Source organism: Mirounga leonina, unplaced genomic scaffold, assembly GCF_011800145.1.
Source record: "Mirounga leonina isolate KUSES-001 unplaced genomic scaffold, KU_Mleo_1.0 Mir_172, whole genome shotgun sequence".
In the NCBI taxonomy this organism is placed as follows: Eukaryota; Metazoa; Chordata; class Mammalia; order Carnivora; family Phocidae; genus Mirounga; species Mirounga leonina.
In genome coordinates, this window is record NW_023270442.1 from 13,822,113 (window position 1) to 13,841,122 (window position 19,010).

A 19,010-nucleotide genomic window follows, 5' to 3' on the forward strand; every position below is an offset into this window, starting at 1 on the left:
ACTGTATTGTGACTGAAAATTAGACTATAAGTTACTAATACTCGAGGTTCTGCACTAACTATGGCAAAAGTTACAAGAGTCGTCACTTAAAAGGCGGTGAAAAAAGAGAAAGTGGGGAAGTTTTGTCAAGGTGTAAAGTCACTCTAAGAATAATGTCCACAATGACATCGATGTGCTCACCTGTGTATGGCATACCCTCCTGCTGCATGCCATCCACTGTCCTCTGAAGAATGGTATTTTTTATTTTCAGGAACAAATCCTTAGAAACCTGGGGAACATACAGAAACATTTAAATGTAACTGGGTATTAAAAAAAAAAAAGTCATGGGGTGCCTGGGTGGCTTAGTCAGTGAAGTGTCTGCCTTCGGCTCAGGTCATGATCCCAGGGTCCTGGGATCGAGCCCCGCCATCGGGCTTCCTGCTCAGCAGGAAGCCTGCTTCTCCCTCTCCCACTCCCCCTGCTTGTGTTCCTTCTCTCGTTGTCTCTCTCTGTCAAATAAATAAATAAAATCCTTAAAAAAAAAAAAAATCTTGTAAGCAGTACTATATGGGACAATGAAAGGAGAAAGTGAGAACGATTATTTTTTACTACCTCAGCTAGGCTGAGCACTTTAAATTCATAAGCTTTTAAAGCCCTCACATTGACTCTATCAGGTAAGTAGTCTTATTCTTATAAAATAGGAAAGACGACCTCTGAGGGAAAAAAATTATCATAAGCAGAAGTTAGATTATATATTTACTGATCAGTGTCCACGGCCATTTCAGGGCTAAATGTTAAATCACCTTTTACTACTAAACCTATAGATTCTCAAACATGTACACACTTAAAACTCACTAAAAATAGTTTCCTAAAACATAATAATAAAAATGAAAAAAGTTCCTCTACCAATTTGAGGCCCTTTTGTATCCTTCTGGTATATCTATGCCTATTTCATAAGCTGATAAAGAATCCGAGAGTTTATAAATTTAATTGTAAAAATTAGACTTAGAGATAATTTAAAAAATATGTATTTTATTTTTCGAAGATTTTATTTTTAAGTAATCTCTATACCCAAAGTGGGGCTTGAACTCAAAACCCCAAGACCAAAAGTCACATGCCCCACCGACTAAGCCAGCCAGGTGCCCCTAGAGATGGTTCTTAAACTAAAATCACTTTTACCAAATAGTAGTTTTAATACTTATAGCTTAAAGTAAATCCAGTTTTTAATCTCTTAATTAAGAAAAATGTGTATAAGGCACTATATTATCAGCATAAACAACCACTGACTATCATAAATGAAAAGAATGGGTGAGTTTCTGAAGTACTAGTTCTACTTATAAGACACTCAATGCAGATTTCTTATAAAAACTATCCAGAAATTGTTTGGAAACACACTTTATGTACCCGCCATGAAGTACAGAGACCATAAAAACAAATTATAGTCTGACTTGGTTCTCAATTCATCTCTGTCTCATACACACAGACACACACACACTTATTATATAAGCACTTATGTGTTGGACCTTGGATATCCAAAGATGAATAAAAAATAATTTCATACTGTAATTGGCTCTCATGGGTTAAATACAGCGTGTAGAGAGCAGGACCTAGAGGGATCTGTTCAATCCATACTTAATTCTTCCGACTTTAGAAAAGGTTTGTTTTAGAATGAGACTACAAGAGATACTTTTCATTTAACAGGAAATCCAAATTGCTGATTAGTAATAGCATGTACAGAAAACAGAAAAGTATGGTCCAAGAGCTCTTTGAGAAGACTTAAACAATGACTACTGAACTTCAGCTGGGCCTACGGGAAGTACCTGAGGTGCTGGACAATAGGCTCCCATTCCCCCTGTGTTGGGGCCATGATCTCCCTCTAGCAATCGCTTATGGTCTTGTGCTGGGGGCATGGGTGCCACGGTCCTTCCATCAGTGAAGCACAGACACTGTAGAGAAAAGAAAATAGTCCACTTATCTTAAATGACAAAAAAAAAAAAAAAAAAATTTAATGAGGGGAACCAAATGTACCTTAACTCTTCTCGGGAAAAATAAATTTTTTTTAAAGTGAGTTGAAACATAAATAAGCCTAAGCTATCTACATCAAGAATCAGAACATTCTAACTTCTGAAGGATCTGTAATTCTTGAGCCAATTAGGAAAAAAAGTCAGGCTACTCTCTAAGTGAAGTATTTCAACCTTATCCCCCTTAAATAATATGGGATAAAAATCCAAGTCCTCTACTGATACACAGGGCATGATTAAAAGATGATAAATTCCTTTTTTCACTTGCATCCAAAATACTAAACATATACAAATTCCTTTGTAAGTGCTGGGTTTATGCTTTCACATGAAGCAACCAGAATAAATCAAGTCTTTCTGGGGCTCACTCCATTATCACTGGAGTATATAATACAGCTTCCCCTACTCTATAAAAGCCAAAAAGGTGGATATACATACAGACACCTCTTCTCCTTCAAGAAGTTCTTCAATGACAATTGTTTCTCCAGCTGCTCCATAAGCTCTATCCTTGTTGTACATTGAAAAAAAAAAAAAGCTTTTAATATTTACTCAATGGGCTGTTGTCATTTTTCACCATTTGTATTATGAACCAATTCATTAGTATTGTAATTTCCTCTTCCTTTTCTGAGAGCCTCAAAGGAACATATGAATGTTTCCTTTTTTTTTTCCCTTAAAGTTTATTTATTTGTGGCGCCTGGCTGGCTCAGTTGGAAGAACATGTGACTCTTGATCTTGGGGTCAGGAGTTCGAGCCCCATATCGGGTGTAGAGATTACTTAAATAAACTTTAATTTTTTAGAAGTTTATTTATTTATTTAGTAATCTCTAGCCAGGTGCCCCTTATGAATGTTTCCTACTTTGACAAGTGGCAATAATGCAGAGCCAACACTGGTACAGATGAAATGAACATATCATTAACACTTTTCTGGGGATCTGGCTTTCCAGTTTCCAATCATGTAATAGAAAAAGATACTTTCACCCTTACCACTTAATTCTTATGTCTGATTATAATTATGATATGCTTGCCTGCTACCTTTATACTAGAGAATGCCTTTGAAAATAGATTTCTATAAGGATGAAAAACAACCAAGATGGATGGTAAAAGAAAAGTATATTAATTCATTGCTTCACTTCTCTTAGACCTGGGACACTAAGGACAAATACTTTTGTCTCCATGGACGGTTGAGAATTTGAATTTCTGTAGTCTGAGGATTTTCTACCTTTCCGTAGCAGACAACAAAGCATGCTAGAATTTACTTCCAAAGAATAGCATGGTGGTTTAGCCATCAGTGCAGATCTGCAAAAACCCTTTTATAGAGATGGATTTTAATACATGGTATTATAAAAAAACTTACCTGTGTGTTTGCTAGACAGGTTCTCCTTATCTTGAGCAACATTTCATAAACTTAAGAAGGAGTATCCAACACAGTGTGACTTTTCCAGGGAACAACCTACCTGCATGATCTCCTGTACAGCCCTGCAGGCCTCTTCTGTGCTCTTGGCAACAATCACCCCTTTTCCAGCCGCAAGACCACTGGCCTTCACAACCAAAGCAGGGAAGTCTGCACTGTGAAGACAGAGTAATCTTCAACATCCAATAAATCCTTAAATTCGAAAGCTTAAAGTGCTCTGAGATGTAATGATGTGCTATAGCAACCACCAAAAAGCAGAAAAAAAATTACTTATACCAACACCATTTTGATATACTTCCCACCAGGATTTTTTTTCTATGTATTCCTTTATAGTTATGATCATATGGTACATACAACTTTGCTTTTCTCACTTATCATGAGATCATACAGGCAACATCTTTGGAAGAAAAAAGCAGTAAGTATGGAAGGATCCTTAAGAACAAAGCAGTGGATTATACTCATTCCACTGAAGATGTGACTTACTGTATAAGACCATCATAAGCATGGATACACAAGTCATTTTTGGAAGTACACAGAAGAAACTGTCCCTGGTAATTTCTTCTGTTGGGTGGGACTGGAGATCTAGAAGGAGACTTACCCAAAGTAAGTAACAAAATTGTTACTTACCCAAGGCATCTGGCTACAAGGAAATAATAACATTCATTGTCTAAGAAACCCTGTAGGATGAAGAATGAATAAATAAAGAATGAAACTGACTCAACTAAAAGGAAAACATACCAGGTAAAAGGGAGAAGTTAACAAAAAAGGGCAAAGGCATGTGTCTACCATCATTCATTAATTGCTTCATATTTTTGATATAACAGAGAACAAGAGTGTTTAGTCTTAAGATTTAGATCTACGTGGCAATGGCAGAAGGCCAAGTGATGATTCTTCAACTCAGTTAATTATTTATGAAAGAATCAGTATCCTTTATGTTGTAAGATGCCACTGTGTTTGTTAGTTTGACCATAAGAGGAGTGCAAGACTGCTAAACCAAATATATCTTTTCCCCTAGAAACACTTCAGTATTAAAAATATTCTTCTTTCTGCAAGGCCACAAGATTGTACAACTATACATGCACAGAGTCCCATTTTATTTTGATGCTGGAAAAAGGCAACCTACACAGCATGAGTTCTCCCCCCATGATTATCTTACTATAAACCTGTGACACAAAAGTGACCTGTATATTTAAATATTCTAACAAAACAACTGCCCCTCACAGGTAGTCTTCTAGCTACCTCATTATAAAGCTGCAGGCTTCTTCAGGTTTGGTGAAAGCTCTCCACCGTGCAGTTGGGATTCCATGTCGGTCCATAAACTCTTTGGCAAATCTCTTGCTGGACTCTAACTGAGCTGCTTCTGCAGTGGGACCAAAGCATCGGACTCCTGCAGATGTCAGGTTCCCAACAATTCCTATTGACGGAAATGAGCAGCTTTAGGTGAACCAAGGTGTCTTTTGACTCTGAAGAATCAGGATTAGACTAAATCTACACTGACATAAGGCAGATGAGTAGTAGCAGAGAATAAGTTTTTCATGTTGTGTACTGGATATAAACAAAAACGTTACTAACATGTGATTCAAATCCAGCAAAAGTTATTTGTTAGAGTCAAAGACACCAAAACAGAGCAGAATATAAAAATTTAAAATATTTTTCACAGTTGCAAATGTGCTCTTTCATTCATCACATTATTGTGTCAGGGAAAAAAACGTAGAATCCATAAATTTCAAGAAGGTGAAAGCTCTTTTTCCAATGTGGTATGATAGTAGAAATCCTCATCTGCAAAATGAATTGGCTTAGAGGATCTCTAAGCTCCTGTTGGCATTTCATATATTGTAACAATAAATAGAAACAAACTTTACCAGCAGCCAGAGGTGCCTCTGGTCCAACAACTATGAATTCAATTTTCTCATCTTTGCAGAACTGAGCAAGGGCAGTGTGGTCATTGATTGAGATGGCTGTGAATAGAAAAAACATCCCACCTCACTTGATACAAACATTCTTTAAATTAAGTCATGCTGAAAAATAAGTACTATATTTTGAAATGCTTATTAACTATTGTTTTCTTTTATGGGTACAGATGACAGTTTTACCATGGGAAATTCAGAGCATACTACATTAGACTAACCAACAAAGCTCAGTCCTTGATTACTATTGCTAGTTAGATGAAAATACCGAGAAGTTTCCCAAAGAGGTATTAAAGTATCTTGACTATGGTATTCATGTCACACTGATTGTAAACAAAAAATGTCCCACAGAACATACTAAGAAACTGCCTTTTAGGGGCACCTGGGTGGCTCAGTCGTTAAGCGTCTGCCTTCGGCTCAGGTCATGATCCCAGGGTCCTGGGATCGAGCCCCACATCGGGCTCCTTGCTCAGCGGGAAGCCTGCTTCTCCCTCTCCCACTCCCCCTGCTTGTGTTCCCTCTCTTGCTGTCTCTCTCTCTGTCAAAAAATAAATAAAATCTTTAAAAAAAACAACAACAACTGCCTTTTAATGTCATTTACTCAAGATTTATTGAGAACCACTATGTGCTAGATACTGAGTTAAGATGTTAAGATAGAGTCCCTATGCTAAGGATGCTTATATGGGAATGTTTGGTAATAAATATGCAAGCACAAACAAAAAACAACAACAGAACAAACAAAAACCAACCAAGTGTGAACAAATTAGGCAAATCTCATGATATCAGGTGAACTGAGAGGCTATTTCTGGTTGAGCTGGAAGGGTCTTTGTGCAGAGATGGGTAAGCTAAGAACTGAATGACAATTTTATTTATTTTTAAAGACTTATTTCAGAGAGAGTGCGCGCGCTCGGAGCACGGGGGGTGGGGGGGTGGGAGTGGGGGGGCATGGAGGGCAGAGGGAGAGGGGAACTCAACTCCCCGCAGAGCCCAAAGCACGGCTAGATCTCATGACCCTGAGATCATGACCTGGGCGGAAACCAAGAGTTCGATGCTCAACCTACTCAGTCACCCAGGCGTCCCCTGAATGAAGTAACCTAGCTTACTTCAATCTATAAGCCAGGAAAATTTTCTCAATGGAATTCTAAATAACTAGCAGCAGGATCAACCATATACTGATGTGTTGGTTCTATAGGCACCCTCCTGCTTCACTGTATCTGGACCACCATTCTTAAGTTGTCCAAAGTCTTAAACTACTCTGTGACATTTGTGATGTGTTGGGGATAAGTGCAGAAAGAGTAGAGTTCTCAATCTATAGGAGCTGCCTGAGTAGGCTAAGGATGGAGTACCATGCACTCTGGGTTAGTACCTGCAAATACAACTGGGCTGAGCAGAGCCAACAACCTCTGTACAACAGAGAGTGGCAAGAGAAAGAGGATACACCTAACCTGTTGCTGCAAGTGGTAGCAGTCTCATGGCAATCCTGGGAGATTTTCATGGGCTGGCCTGTATAACATCAACTACATCTAGATAGAATGTACCAATTCTTTAATAAACACATATAATACCTCACCCACAGAGCTAAGATCCCAGGGAAGCAGATACTTTATTATTTATCTTTTTCTTTATTATTTTGGTCCTATATATGCAATTATTTTCTTCCAATTTGTGGCTTGTTGGGTCTATGTTTTCTCCATAAAGTGCCATATAGGGTACCAGGCATGATGCACACAATGCAAAAACAAGACAGAAGTGTTCCTTGCCCTCATGTAGCTTACATTCTAGAGCTTGTTCTAGCAAGGAAATGAAGATAGGAGATACACAATAGAAAAGATACACAAATAATAAAAGTAAATACATATAATTGTTCATGATTGGAAACAAATGAAATGGGGTGGGCATGCTTTACGTAGAAACTTTAGGAAAGACCTCTTTGAGGAGATAACACATAAACTAAGACCTGAATGATGAGGAGCCAGTCATGCTAGGGGTGGAAACAAATACCAAATTCAAGGCAGCTCTGTTTGGGAAACTGGCAGGACTGCATAGACAGAACATAGTGAAAAGAAAACAAAGGATATAAAATATTAGGCTGGAAAGTCAGGCAGAAGCCAGACTGCAAAGGGCTTTGGAAGGAATGTTAAGGAGTTTGAGTTTTATTCTAAGTACTACAGGAAGCCCCACTAAAGAATTTAATGTAGTGTAAGAACTGATCATTTTTTCACTTTTGCCAGTGAAAGAGAGAAAGGTTGAGGTCTATTACGGACTCAGAATTGCCAAAACTTACATTTACTAGCACTGCTCAACTTTTCATTTCCAAAAATACACATCAAATTGCTTTAACCTCAGGCACTTGTGACTTTTTCAATGGGTGTATTTTGTAAGGTTTAAAGTAATTTAAGATAAATGCCACACTCTGAACAAGATACCTAAAATTTACAACATAAGGCAAGTATTCAAATTACCACATAAATTTTAAGGTTAAGAAAAACATTCAGATCTGAATAGCTATCGACCTTATAAAGAACAGATACAGTTGACAGTTTATCATTTACAATTATTAACAATTACTCTCCACTTTAAAAGAGGATTACCAGTATTTGAAATCTTTTCCAAGCAGGCAGTGCCTGCATTTCCTGGGGCAACCAACACATGTTTGACATGATTAGACTGTGCAAGTTTCCAGGCCAGTGTGTGTTCCCTTCCTCCACTGCCAATTACAAGTACTTGGGCTGCCATTGCTCTGTCTGCAAAGCAGGAATTCAAAAGGAAAATAAAAGCTGCAGAAAGAAAGCCACAGTTGTTATTTCAGAATGCACATACTTTAGAAATCACAATTTCTAAATATTTAAATATAAATATTCCAAAGACTCATTTGTGAAAAATTAGGACTCATAATTTGAGACAACTATACTTCATAAGGATTAGGGAGGTATGCATGTATGTAATCTCTACACCTAACGTGGGTCCTGAACTCACGACCCTGAGATCAAGAGTCGCATCTCTACCAACTAAGCCAGCCAGGGGTCCCAAGGGAGGTATTTTAAAAATGAGGCAGACCTGCCTAGAGCTAGGTTAAGGAATGAGAAGGTGACTTAACCTGATTTGGGGGGGGGGGGGGGGGGGGGGGGAATCTCCTATGAATAATCTTCCTTCTTTAGGCTTCACTTTTCCACTTTTAAAAGATTTATAATCATCAAGCCTCAGTTAAACATGAATCCTAATACTGCAAATTTAGACCCAAAATTTAAAGTACCTGCTTTTAAGCCTTGTGATACTATAAATAATAGACTTTAACATTGTAAGTTGAAAGAAATATTTAAGACTGGGACCTGTAAAGGACCAGAGAGTAAATATTTTCACCTTTGAGAGTCATACAATCTCTATAAGTAACAAGTCAACTCTGCTGCTGTGTCATAAAAGCAGCAATAGACAATATAGAAATGGATTAACATGGCAATGTCCAGTAAAACCTTACATAAATAGGCAGTGGGCGGTAGGTCATAGTTTGCCTCTGTTCTGCTCCAAGTGATAAGAAGCTACCAGAAGCTTATATAAAATAAGCATGAGTGTTTCAATAAAACTTTATGGACACTGTAATTGGAATATCTTATAATTTTCACATGTCATAAAAATATCATTCTTCCTTTTTTCCAACCATTTAACAATGCAAAAATTGTTATTTGGTGAAATGTACAAAAACAGGTGGCAGGGGGGCCATAGTTTGCTGACTCCTGATTTAAGAAGTCAGTGTAATGTTAGGAAGTTGGTAGAGAAGGCAAAATGTTAGGAAGTTGGTAGAGAAGGCAAAATGTTAGGAAGCTGGTAGAGAAGGCAAAATCAAACTTGAACATGTCTCACTTTGGCTCTGGCATTTGATTCTTAGCAGAATGGATGCAACACTTAACTCAAGTGAGCAGTGTGACCTTGGCTAAGCTCTTACAATCTCTAATTCAATTTCTTTACATCTTAAAAGATGGAAATAGGAGAACTTGCCTAAGGGTTAACTGAAATGACATTTTTTGGAAATGACATTTATAAACAGCTAATACAATTTCTGACATTCAGCAGTAGTAAATATTTTCATATTTTGTTACTTTTACATAAATTCATACATTAGGGACAGGAAGAAGTACTAACAGGAATGAAAACCCAAAGGAATACTTTGTCACACTAATTTACTCATCTCTAGAAGGCATTTCATCATGTAGAAGGCAAACTGAAATCAGTAACTTCTTGTGTGATGCTAGGATTATACTTAAATCTAAGCTGATAATACAAAAAACAATTCTTGAGCATTTACTTTGTGTCAGATGCTATTCTACTTTTCACGAGTTATTTCACTTAATCTTAAGAATTTTGTGAGGCAGATACTATAACCACCTCATTTTACAGAGAAGAAACTGAGGTCCAATCAGGTTAAATAACTTGCTGTAGGTCACATATCTAAGAGGAAGTAAAGCCTGGATTCCAATGTGTGCAACTTTGCTTCAGATACTCTTAACAAATGAGATTATGATCACTGAAAACTTGAAGAAAAAAAAAATTGCTAACCTATTGTCTCAGAGAGGCAAAGCTATTTTAACGGAAAAGACTTGCCACGTGAATTGAAATACCTGAAATAAGCAGAGTTTTTTTCTGAAATCTAGGGAAAAAATACACTTAATTTGAATAGGAGAGGCACTTAAGGGAAACTGTCCTAGTTACTACCGTGGATCACAGAAATAGCCTTAGCCCTCAGCCTGAAGGAATCCACACCAGGAGTGGTTAGGAGGCCTGGCCTCCAAAGTGCTTTGGTTTGGACTGGGACTGTCCCTTACTAGCTGGGATACGCTGAGGAACTTAACCTTCGTGGGCCTCGGTCATCTAAACGGGTAACTAAAAACCAGAATAAGAGCCAGGTAAAGCCACTGCAAAGGACTTGGTGAATAATATACAGCAGAAGCCAATTACAAAGTGGACTAAGTAGGCTACAGACTGGGTGCATAAAGAGAAAATATGCAATTCAGGGTCAGGACCTAAAAAAGGCATAAAGCTACAAAAAGGCCCGACATTTTATAATGCAGGGAAAGTGGAAGATCCAATGTAAACCTCAGTTAAAAGAGGTGAAAAGCACATGGCCAACTCCCACCCACGGCATTTAAAAACAAGACGAGAATTCCTAGAGCCAAACCAGTTTCTACAGTTTCATCCAATTCCTGATATTAAATCCCCAAATCAAAGCATAAATGTACTTTACTTAAAACCGGAGAAGGCTTCCGCACCTGCACAGGGCGATTCTGCCGCTCGCACTTGGCACGCTCGTCGGCGCGCTCGCAGCCCGCGCGCCCGTCGCGCGCCGGAAGTCGGCCCAGCGCAATCCGGCGAGCGCCTCTCCCCGCCCGCCCCACCCCGCCCCGCGGCCGGCTGCGCCACCCCATTGGTCAGCGCGCGGCCCGTGGTGTCCGCAGCGAGGTAATCAAGTGTGATTGCCTTTGGCTCTTGTGCGCGGCCTTCGCGTACTCCACAGTAAAGCTACTAGGACCTTGCGCGTTTATCACTGTAGTATTAGGAGCCACGTAACGTCTCTATTCCTCCTCAGGAGCCTTTAGAGTTGTGTGAAAGGGGAGGGCCAAAATGCTAAACCCACGATTAGCTAATTGTTGGTAACGAGTCAGAGCCGACCAGCTACTGCGGAAAGTCTCCGACCCGCTTAGTATCCCGACGAGACTAGAATGCGCAGACTTTGAACCGCACGCTGCCTAGGACCTCTGGCCTAGTGCTTAAAAAAAGGGTGGGGGGGAAGCGATTATGGGGTGCCATGGGGAAAAGATGGGGGTAAAAACGTGTTCTTATTCGCATCACTGTGGAGGCGGGCACTGATTAATGCTTTTCCGGATGCATCTCCCTGCCAAAACACAACTTGGCGCCACCCAGAAACGGCGGAGGCCCCGTATCAAACCACGTAGCCCTTCTTGCTTCCTTTTGTCATGCTATGTAATCTTCGGCATTTAGTAAGCCTCTTAAGGCTTCCCAAACACTGTTGGGAGACTGACAAGCTGACACAGTCGTCTCAGAAGAGACTTCTCCTGTAATGGCGCCTGCGTCAGTCACTAACATGGCGGACATAGTCGTGCGCGGCGCAAACGTCAGCACCTCTACCCCAGCCGCTCAGAAACAGCGGAGGAGAACTGGGCCGTGCTCACTGATTGGCCCAGCGGCGGAGCGTGCCGGTCTGGACGCTCCCACAGAAGCCAATCAGGACGCCGAAAGACGGAATTGGCCGCTGCGCCTCCTCCCGAGGCATGCTGGGAGCCTGGAGGACTAGCGAGGAGGAGTTGAGAGAACGGAGCGGACGCCATGGCGACCAACATCGAGCAGATTTTTAGGTCTTTCGTGGTCAGTAAATTCCGGGAAATTCAACAGGAGCTTTCCAGGTAAACGCTTCCCAGACTCTTCTGCTCCCAAGGGACCGATAGGGCCCCGTGTAGCTTTCCACAGCACCTTTTTACAGAGACGCCGTCGTTCCTCGCCTCAGGCCCCGCTACAGCCCCGCCTGGGCCTGGGATCCATTTTCCGGGCCCTCCCCCCCTCCCCCCATCCGCTCCCTCCCTTTCCAGCGAGGAACTTCGCCTTTTCCGAGGTAACCCCAGACTCTCTCTTCTAGAACCGAGTTAAGATGCTGACTCTTTTTTCCCGTTTGGTCATCTCTTCCTTTTTAGCTACTTGTAGGCCTGGTTGTGCACCAGAGACGGGCCTAGTTCCTTCCTCAGCGCCGCCGCCGCCGCGTTTCCCCTCCCCCCTCTCCGCCTCCGCGGATTTCGCCGGCCGGTGCCTATGACCGGAAAGGGTCCCTAACGGCCGTTTCTTGAGTAATCTTAAATCCGCTTTATTATTGCACGCTCCGGACCATTTGGGGGGTCGGGATCCTTTAATTAGATTATTTGGGCCCTGGTGTCCTGTGGCTTCCACCAGGCAGCATTCTAATGGATTAGAAATTGAAGTTAAAGCTGCTAACAAATTAATGTTAAGGTACTTTGACGAGATGTTTGAGGTGAGGATGGAAGGGAACTTCGAATTACTAGTAATCTTTCAATTTGGCAAGTAGACAGTAGGCTTTGTGTTTAGGTCTTTTTTTTTTTTCTTTTTGCTACTCCCGCCCCAGTTGACATGTATGACCAACACGCTACTTTTGCCGTTGCTCTGACTTTACGTAGTTTACCCTTGGTTCCACAAAATTTGAACAGGAAGAGATTTCCAAAGAGCTGTTTACCGAGAAAGGAAAATGGTGTTGGTCTCGTTGTTTCGTGGTTGTCTTTGAGTATTTTTGCTTTATGTAACGTAAATATTTTTTCCGGGTTCAAATGTTTTTGCTAGTTATATTTTAAAAGTTGAGAGTAAGAGCAATACGTGAATTCGAAAACGCAATTGTAAATTAAGCGCTGAAATTAACATAGCGTTATTGGGGCAGTGGTATATAGTATCGCCAAAATTACTACTTTTGCAGGATATATTGTTTAAGTAGGAAATATATCCGCTCACTCATTTCAAGGCTGTTTAAAATTTTGTTCTATGTTAGTGATTTTAGATGATGAGAAAAGTCCAGAGGTAAAGGAATATGATTTTTCTGCAACCTTTGATAGTTTCAAGCGATGATTGTGTTTATTGTAATGTCTTTTATATCTTTAAAAATCAGTTTCTGTATTTGAAAAACAAGTGTTTTATTGTAAAAATTTTAGAAAAAATAAACGAGAAAGTTGAAAAGCCACCACATAATGTTCTTTATGTTCTTTCATTTTTTTCCTTGTGTGTACAGATGCACATACATATTTTGTGAAGTGTGATCTTGTTTTGTGTTGTTTTTTCACCTGATCATGAACAAGCTTACCTTTTTCACATTCTCGGTTGTCTTTTAGGACTTTTTTTAATGCCTTCATAGACTTCTGTTGTAGGAATGTATTGTTGGATATTTAGGTGGTTTGAAATTTTCATCCCTTTTCAGTAACTGAGATAAATATCTAATAGCTGTAAGATGATTATTTTAACAGATTTTAAAGTTGTGCTTCTCTGAGTTTTAAAATGCCCTAATAATGTGATCATGTATGTGTAAGTGCTTAGGAAGAGTGTAAAAGAGCTCCAGAAACAAAAGTCTAAAAAGAATATTAGATAAACTTATTAGAAGAATATTTAGTCAACTAATATGTAATACATTATTGGTCTAAAAACAAAATTTTGGCTTATTTGTCATTTCAGTGAGCTATATTTGCCATATTTCCCCATCTGTTTTTACATATATTAGTTTGGGTAAGGAGGCTGATGTTTAAGTAGTTAAGATACTTATTACATATATGTGGTGGTTAAGAGTAGGAGCTCTGGTTTTTGAATACCAGCTTCACCTAATAATAGTTACGTGAACTTGAGTTAGGTTTTTTCTGTGTGTCATTTTCCTCATTTGTAAAATCAGAATGATACTGCTAATCACAGAGTTGTGTTAGGATTAATTGAGTTAAGAAATGTAAACCCAATGATTCTAATTAGTAGTAAATGTTAATATTACGTGACTCGTGTTAGAAAATCAAGTGTTCCCAAATAACAACTACTGAAATTTTTTTTTGATTTTTGACCATTGAGACTTTTATCAGGTAGTGGATCATAATTGATCTGTTTTGTTAGCTAATTTTAATTAAATTGAATGTGTTGAAATTATTTTTCAAAACAATTTTATTTACTTACACAAAAATAGTAATTACTAGGTAAATGACATGCCTCTCACGTCACGATTTCTGGTCCTGTTAATTGAAAACGCATTAAACCATCTATGTTAATTTACTGTTATTTTAAATGTCATTTGTTTTCCATGAGTTTTTTTGAAAAGAAAGTATCAGGATTCTTGATCAGTGTTACCCACTGATTGTATAAATGTATTTTTCTTTTTAAACTTTATGGTATTTCAGTAACTTTGATCAGTCTAAACCTGATCAGAGGCTACAGTTTACCCTTTTTACTCAATGTGTCAGTGGTAACCGTTCCTTGATACTGTTGATGTTGATTGTGATCCATGCACAGGTGTGGTTTTATTGTGGTTGTAGTTTCTATCCTAATGTTAGAATGGTATATTATACCATGTATGTTACGTAGTATATCTTTCTTTGGATTTGTGATTGTGATCTTTATAGTTTTTCTCCCCTGAGATAAATATGCAAGTAACCCACATCTAAATCAGTTTAAATTTCTGGGAATATTTTATTATTTTTTAAAAAAGCTTAGAAAGCAGTTTTAAAGACTTTTTTTTCTTAGCTTTCATAGTTCTGAAAATTAAGTGATTGTGTAAAAGTGAAAATGTACCAACTTTAAGTAGATAGGGTGAAGGAAGCACTGTTGAGGAGTATCATCTGAAAGAAATACAAAATGTTGAAATGTATGAACAATGTAAGATTATTCTAATCAGTTGAGTTATAAATATTATATGGTGTGGTAAAAGTATTAATGAATTTTGATAACTTTTCTTGTCAAGTGGAAGAAGTGAAGGCCAGCTCAATGGTGAAACAAATACACCTAATGAAGGAAACCAGGCAGGTGATGCAGCTGCCTCTGCCAGGAGCCTCCCAAATGAAGAAATAGTTCAGAAGATAGAGGAAGTACTTTCTGGGGTCTTAGATACAGAACTACGATATAAGCCAGGTAAGCTGGAGATAATCAGCGGTCTCAAAAACTTTAAGATTTTTAAATAGTTAACAGTATTATTTTTTTTACTACAGGGTATTTAAAAATTTTGCTAGTTCTAAAACTCAGTAAGTTTGAGTTTATTTATTGAAGACTTTGTTTAAAGTCTTCTCTGAAAATACAGTTGTACCTGAAACATGAGCATTGATACTTGATTGCTTTGTTGGTGGATTATAACTTTATTTTATTAAGTTTTGTAGTGACTCTCTACCAGGATTTTGAATGTGGGTTTTCATGGAACAATTGTGTAAATGTCTGTTTTGGAAGATACAGGAGCCTGGACCAAATTTGTAATGATTTTTTTTTTTTAGATTTTATTTATTTATTTGAGAGAGAGAGAGAGAGAGAGAAACAGCATGAGAGGGGAGAGGGTCAGAGAGAGAAGCAGGCTCCCCACTGAGCTGGGAGCCCGATGTGGGACTCAGTCCCAGGACTCCAAGACCATGACCTGAGCCGAAGGCAGTTGCTTAACCAAACTGAGCCACCCAGGCGCCCCACCAAATTTGTAATGATTTTAAAACCCTGGGAGGTTTTATTTTAAAGCCCAAGCTCAGAGATTGCCTTGTTTTTGCATCTATTCCTCTTAAAAGTGCAGTGAATGGAGAGAAATCATTGCTTTGATATTTAGTATTTGGGGAATTAATTAAATAATTGAAGCTTAGAAATGAAAGATTTATGATCACCCACAAAAATAACTATCTTCAGTTTTGGAAATGGGGTGGTATGGCTTTTTATTTTTTATTTGTATTATTTTTAATCTAGGATATGGTAAAAAAAACATAGGTTTCAGCTATATTTAGATGAATGGCTGTAGCAGCTTTTTCTTCAATTATAACTTAGCTAACTAGCATTAGGTGCATAATAAATAGAGGTAGAAAATAGTTTTGCTTTGGAGTGGATCTTGTCATGTATTAATTCATTTTTCCCATAATCTTAGTGGCCTGGATATCTGATCAGCTTTTCTGGGATCACTAAAATTTATCTATTTTGATAACAGCATTACAGTAAATTAGTTGTAAAGTTGAAAAGCTATTTTTTCTTTCAGATACGCAGTGTTCTTAAGTTAAATGTAAAGGTATAAGAATTTTTTTCCTGAAGTGATGTATTTTTTAAGTGGAAACATTAAGATTATTTTAGTAATTTTAGAAGAGTGTTGAAGGAAAAGGTTTTTTTATTACAATGTAACATGGGTGTGATGAGATAAAATTCAAGTTTCGTGTTGCTGCTTTACATTAGTTGTTCGGCCCTTTGTGTACTATATAAAAGCAATCACTAGCATTTGCTGAGGGCTTACTATGTGCCAGGCATTGCTCACTGTACTTTGTGTGTTTTTAACTCACTTTGTCCTCTAACTCTAGGAGACACAGTGTCAGTAATTTTGCCAAGTCCATTCACCTAGTGAGTGGTAATTGATTCAGGATCCAGAAGCAGACCCGTCTGTTCCAGAGCCAGTGTTGTTTCCTGTATAAATAGGGTTTATTAAATAGTCATAAAATGATTTAAGATATATATTTTTATAGGAATTTTAACAATTGGTAATGGGAAATTTTCCTCTGTAAGTGTAGTTTGAAAGTAGTTTGCTGTAATTTGAGAGCTGGAGAAAATAGTTGTAAATAAGTTTAGTAAACTAAACACATTTTAATGTGACTTTCAAGTTTCCGTGATAAACTGAGAACTTGTTTTTAACCCAGACTTTAGTTGTAGAAAGAAATATTGGAAAAGTTTCAATCTTCAGATAATTGGCTTGTAGAACATAGTTTATTTGGTAACTTTATTTAACTTAAGAAGCATTACACTATGGTGTCTTAACATAAAATGTAAATTTTGTTTATGTGATTTATTGTCTAAGTTTACTTTGGGGAATGCTTGACAAAATTAATTTTCTTTAATTTCAGACCTGAAGGAGGCCTCCAGAAAAAGTAGATGTGTGTCTGTACAAACAGATCCTACTGATGAAATTCCCACCAAAAAGTCAAAGAAGCATAAAAAGCACAAAAATAAAAAGAAGAAAAAGAAGAAAGAAAAGGAAAAAAAGTATAAAAGACAGCCAGAAGAATCTGAATCAAAGGCGAAATCACATCATGATGGGAACATAGATTTAGAATCGGATTCCTTTTTGAAGTTTGATTCTGAACCTTCAACGATGGCACTGGAGCATCCTGTAAGAGCGTTTGGCCTTTCTGAGACCAGTGAATCTCCTGAGGTTATGTTAGAACCTCCTGTGGTATCAATGGAGATATCAGAGCCACACACTTTAGAAACTCTGAAGCCAGCTACAAAAACTGCAGAACTGTCTATTGCATCAACATCAGTAATTTCAGTGCAGTCAGAGCAGTCTGTGGCAGTCATGCTGGAACCATCCATGACAAAGATTCTGGATTCCTTTACAACGGCACCAGTGCCTACTACATCAGTAGTGCTAAAGTCACCTGAGCCAGTTGTAACAATGTCAACGGAGTATCAGATGAAGCCTGTGCTGAAATCTTTGGAGCCCACACCTCCAGAGCAATCAAAGATCATGTTAGAACCTCCAGTAGCAAAAGGGCTAGAGCCATCAGAAACCTTTGTGGTATCATCCGAGATACCTACTGAGGTACACCCTGAGCCAAGCACATCAACAACAATGGATTTTCCAGAGTCATCTGCAACTGAAGGGCTCAGATTGCCAGAGCAGCCTGTAGAAGTACCTTCGGAGATTGCAGATTCATCCATGACAAGACCACAGGAGTTGCTGGAGCTGCCCAAGACCACAGCGTTGGAGCTGCCGGAGTCGTCGGTGGCCTCAGTGATGGAGTTACCGGGGCCACCTGCGACCTCCAAGCCGGAGTTGCAGGGGCCCCCTGTGACTCCAGTGCTGGAGTTACCTGGGCCCTCTGCTACCCCATTGCCAGAGTTGCCAGGCCCCCTTTCTACCCCAGTGCCTGAGTTGCTAGGGCCCCCTGCATCGGCAGTGCCTGAGCTGCCGGGGCCCTCTGCGACATCAGTGCCACAGTTGTCGCAGGAATTGCCAGGGCTTCCAGCACCATCCGTGGGGTTGGAGCCACCACAGGAGGTACCAGAGCCACCTGTGATGGCACAGGAGTTGCCAGGGCTGCCTGCGGTGACAGCAGCAGTAGAGTTGCCAGGGCAGCCTGCGGTAACAGTAGCAATGGAGTTGACCGAACAACCTGTGACGACGTCAGAGTTGGAGCAGCCTATGGGGATGACAACGGTGGAACATCCTGGGCAGCCTGAGGTGACAACGGCAACCGGGTTGCTGGGGCAGCCTGAGGCAGCGATGGTGCTGGAGTTGCCAGGACAGCCAGTGGCAACGACAGCGCTGGAGTTGCCGGGGCAGCCTTCGGTGACTGGGGTGCCAGAGTTGCCAGGGCTGCCTTCGGCAACTAGGGCACTGGAGTTGTCAGGGCAGCCTGTGGCAACTGGGGCACTGGAGTTGCCTGGGCAGCTCATGGCAACTGGGGCACTGGAGTTCTCGGGGCAGTCTGGGGCAGCTGGAGCACTGGAGCTTTTGGGGCAGCCTCTGGCAACAGGGGTGCTGGAGTTGCCAGGGCAGCCTGGGGCACCAGAGTTGCCTGGGCAGCCTGTGGCAACTGTGGCGCTGGAGATCTCTGTTCAGTCTGTGGTGACAACGGAGCTGTCAACGATGACCGTGTCGCAGTCCCTGGAGGTGCCCTCGACGACAGCGCTGGAATCCTATAATACGGTAGCACAGGAGCTGCCTACTACATTAGTGGGGGAGACTTCTGTAACAGTAGGAGTGGATCCCTTGATGGCCCAGGAATCCCATATGTTAGCTTCTAACACCATGGAGACCCATATGTTAGCGTCCAACACCATGGACTCCCAAATGCTAGCGTCCAACACCATGGATTCCCAGATGCTAGCGTCCAACACCATGGATTCCCAGATGTTAGCCTCTAGCACCATGGACTCCCAGATGTTAGCAACTAGCTCCATGGACTCCCAGATGTTAGCAACCAGCTCCATGGACTCCCA

The 19,010-nt window shown here is 40.0% G+C and overlaps 2 protein-coding genes across 4 annotated transcripts in view; one reads left to right on the forward strand and one right to left on the reverse strand.

Moving 5' to 3' along the window:
- Positions 1–10,657, reverse strand: part of GART (phosphoribosylglycinamide formyltransferase, phosphoribosylglycinamide synthetase, phosphoribosylaminoimidazole synthetase) — a 29,032-nt gene extending 18,375 nt beyond the window's left edge. For 2 of the 3 annotated variants that reach the window (XM_035017626.1, XM_035017629.1), the window contains exons 1-8: positions 10,577–10,657; positions 7,907–8,092; positions 5,271–5,366; positions 4,648–4,822; positions 3,452–3,563; positions 2,436–2,504; positions 1,800–1,925; positions 181–268 (exon numbers count right to left, since the gene is read on the reverse strand). In XM_035017626.1, coding sequence (XP_034873517.1) covers positions 181–268; positions 1,800–1,925; positions 2,436–2,504; positions 3,452–3,563; positions 4,648–4,822; positions 5,271–5,366; positions 7,907–8,051 — 811 coding nt within the window. In that variant the 5' untranslated portion in view covers positions 8,052–8,092; positions 10,577–10,657. Of the gene's footprint in view, positions 1–180; positions 269–1,799; positions 1,926–2,435; positions 2,505–3,451; positions 3,564–4,647; positions 4,823–5,270; positions 5,367–7,906; positions 8,093–10,551 lie in introns of all 3 variants that reach the window. The other variant, XM_035017627.1, reaches the window with a different exon arrangement.
- Positions 10,658–11,606: 949 nt separating this feature from the next.
- Positions 11,607–19,010, forward strand: part of SON (SON DNA and RNA binding protein) — a 32,433-nt gene continuing 25,029 nt past the window's right edge. The window contains exons 1-2 of the mRNA XM_035017632.1: positions 11,607–11,728; positions 14,806–14,972. Of these exons, the coding sequence (XP_034873523.1) occupies positions 11,652–11,728; positions 14,806–14,972 (244 nt within the window). The 5' untranslated portion in view covers positions 11,607–11,651. The remainder of the gene's footprint in view (positions 11,729–14,805; positions 14,973–19,010) is intronic.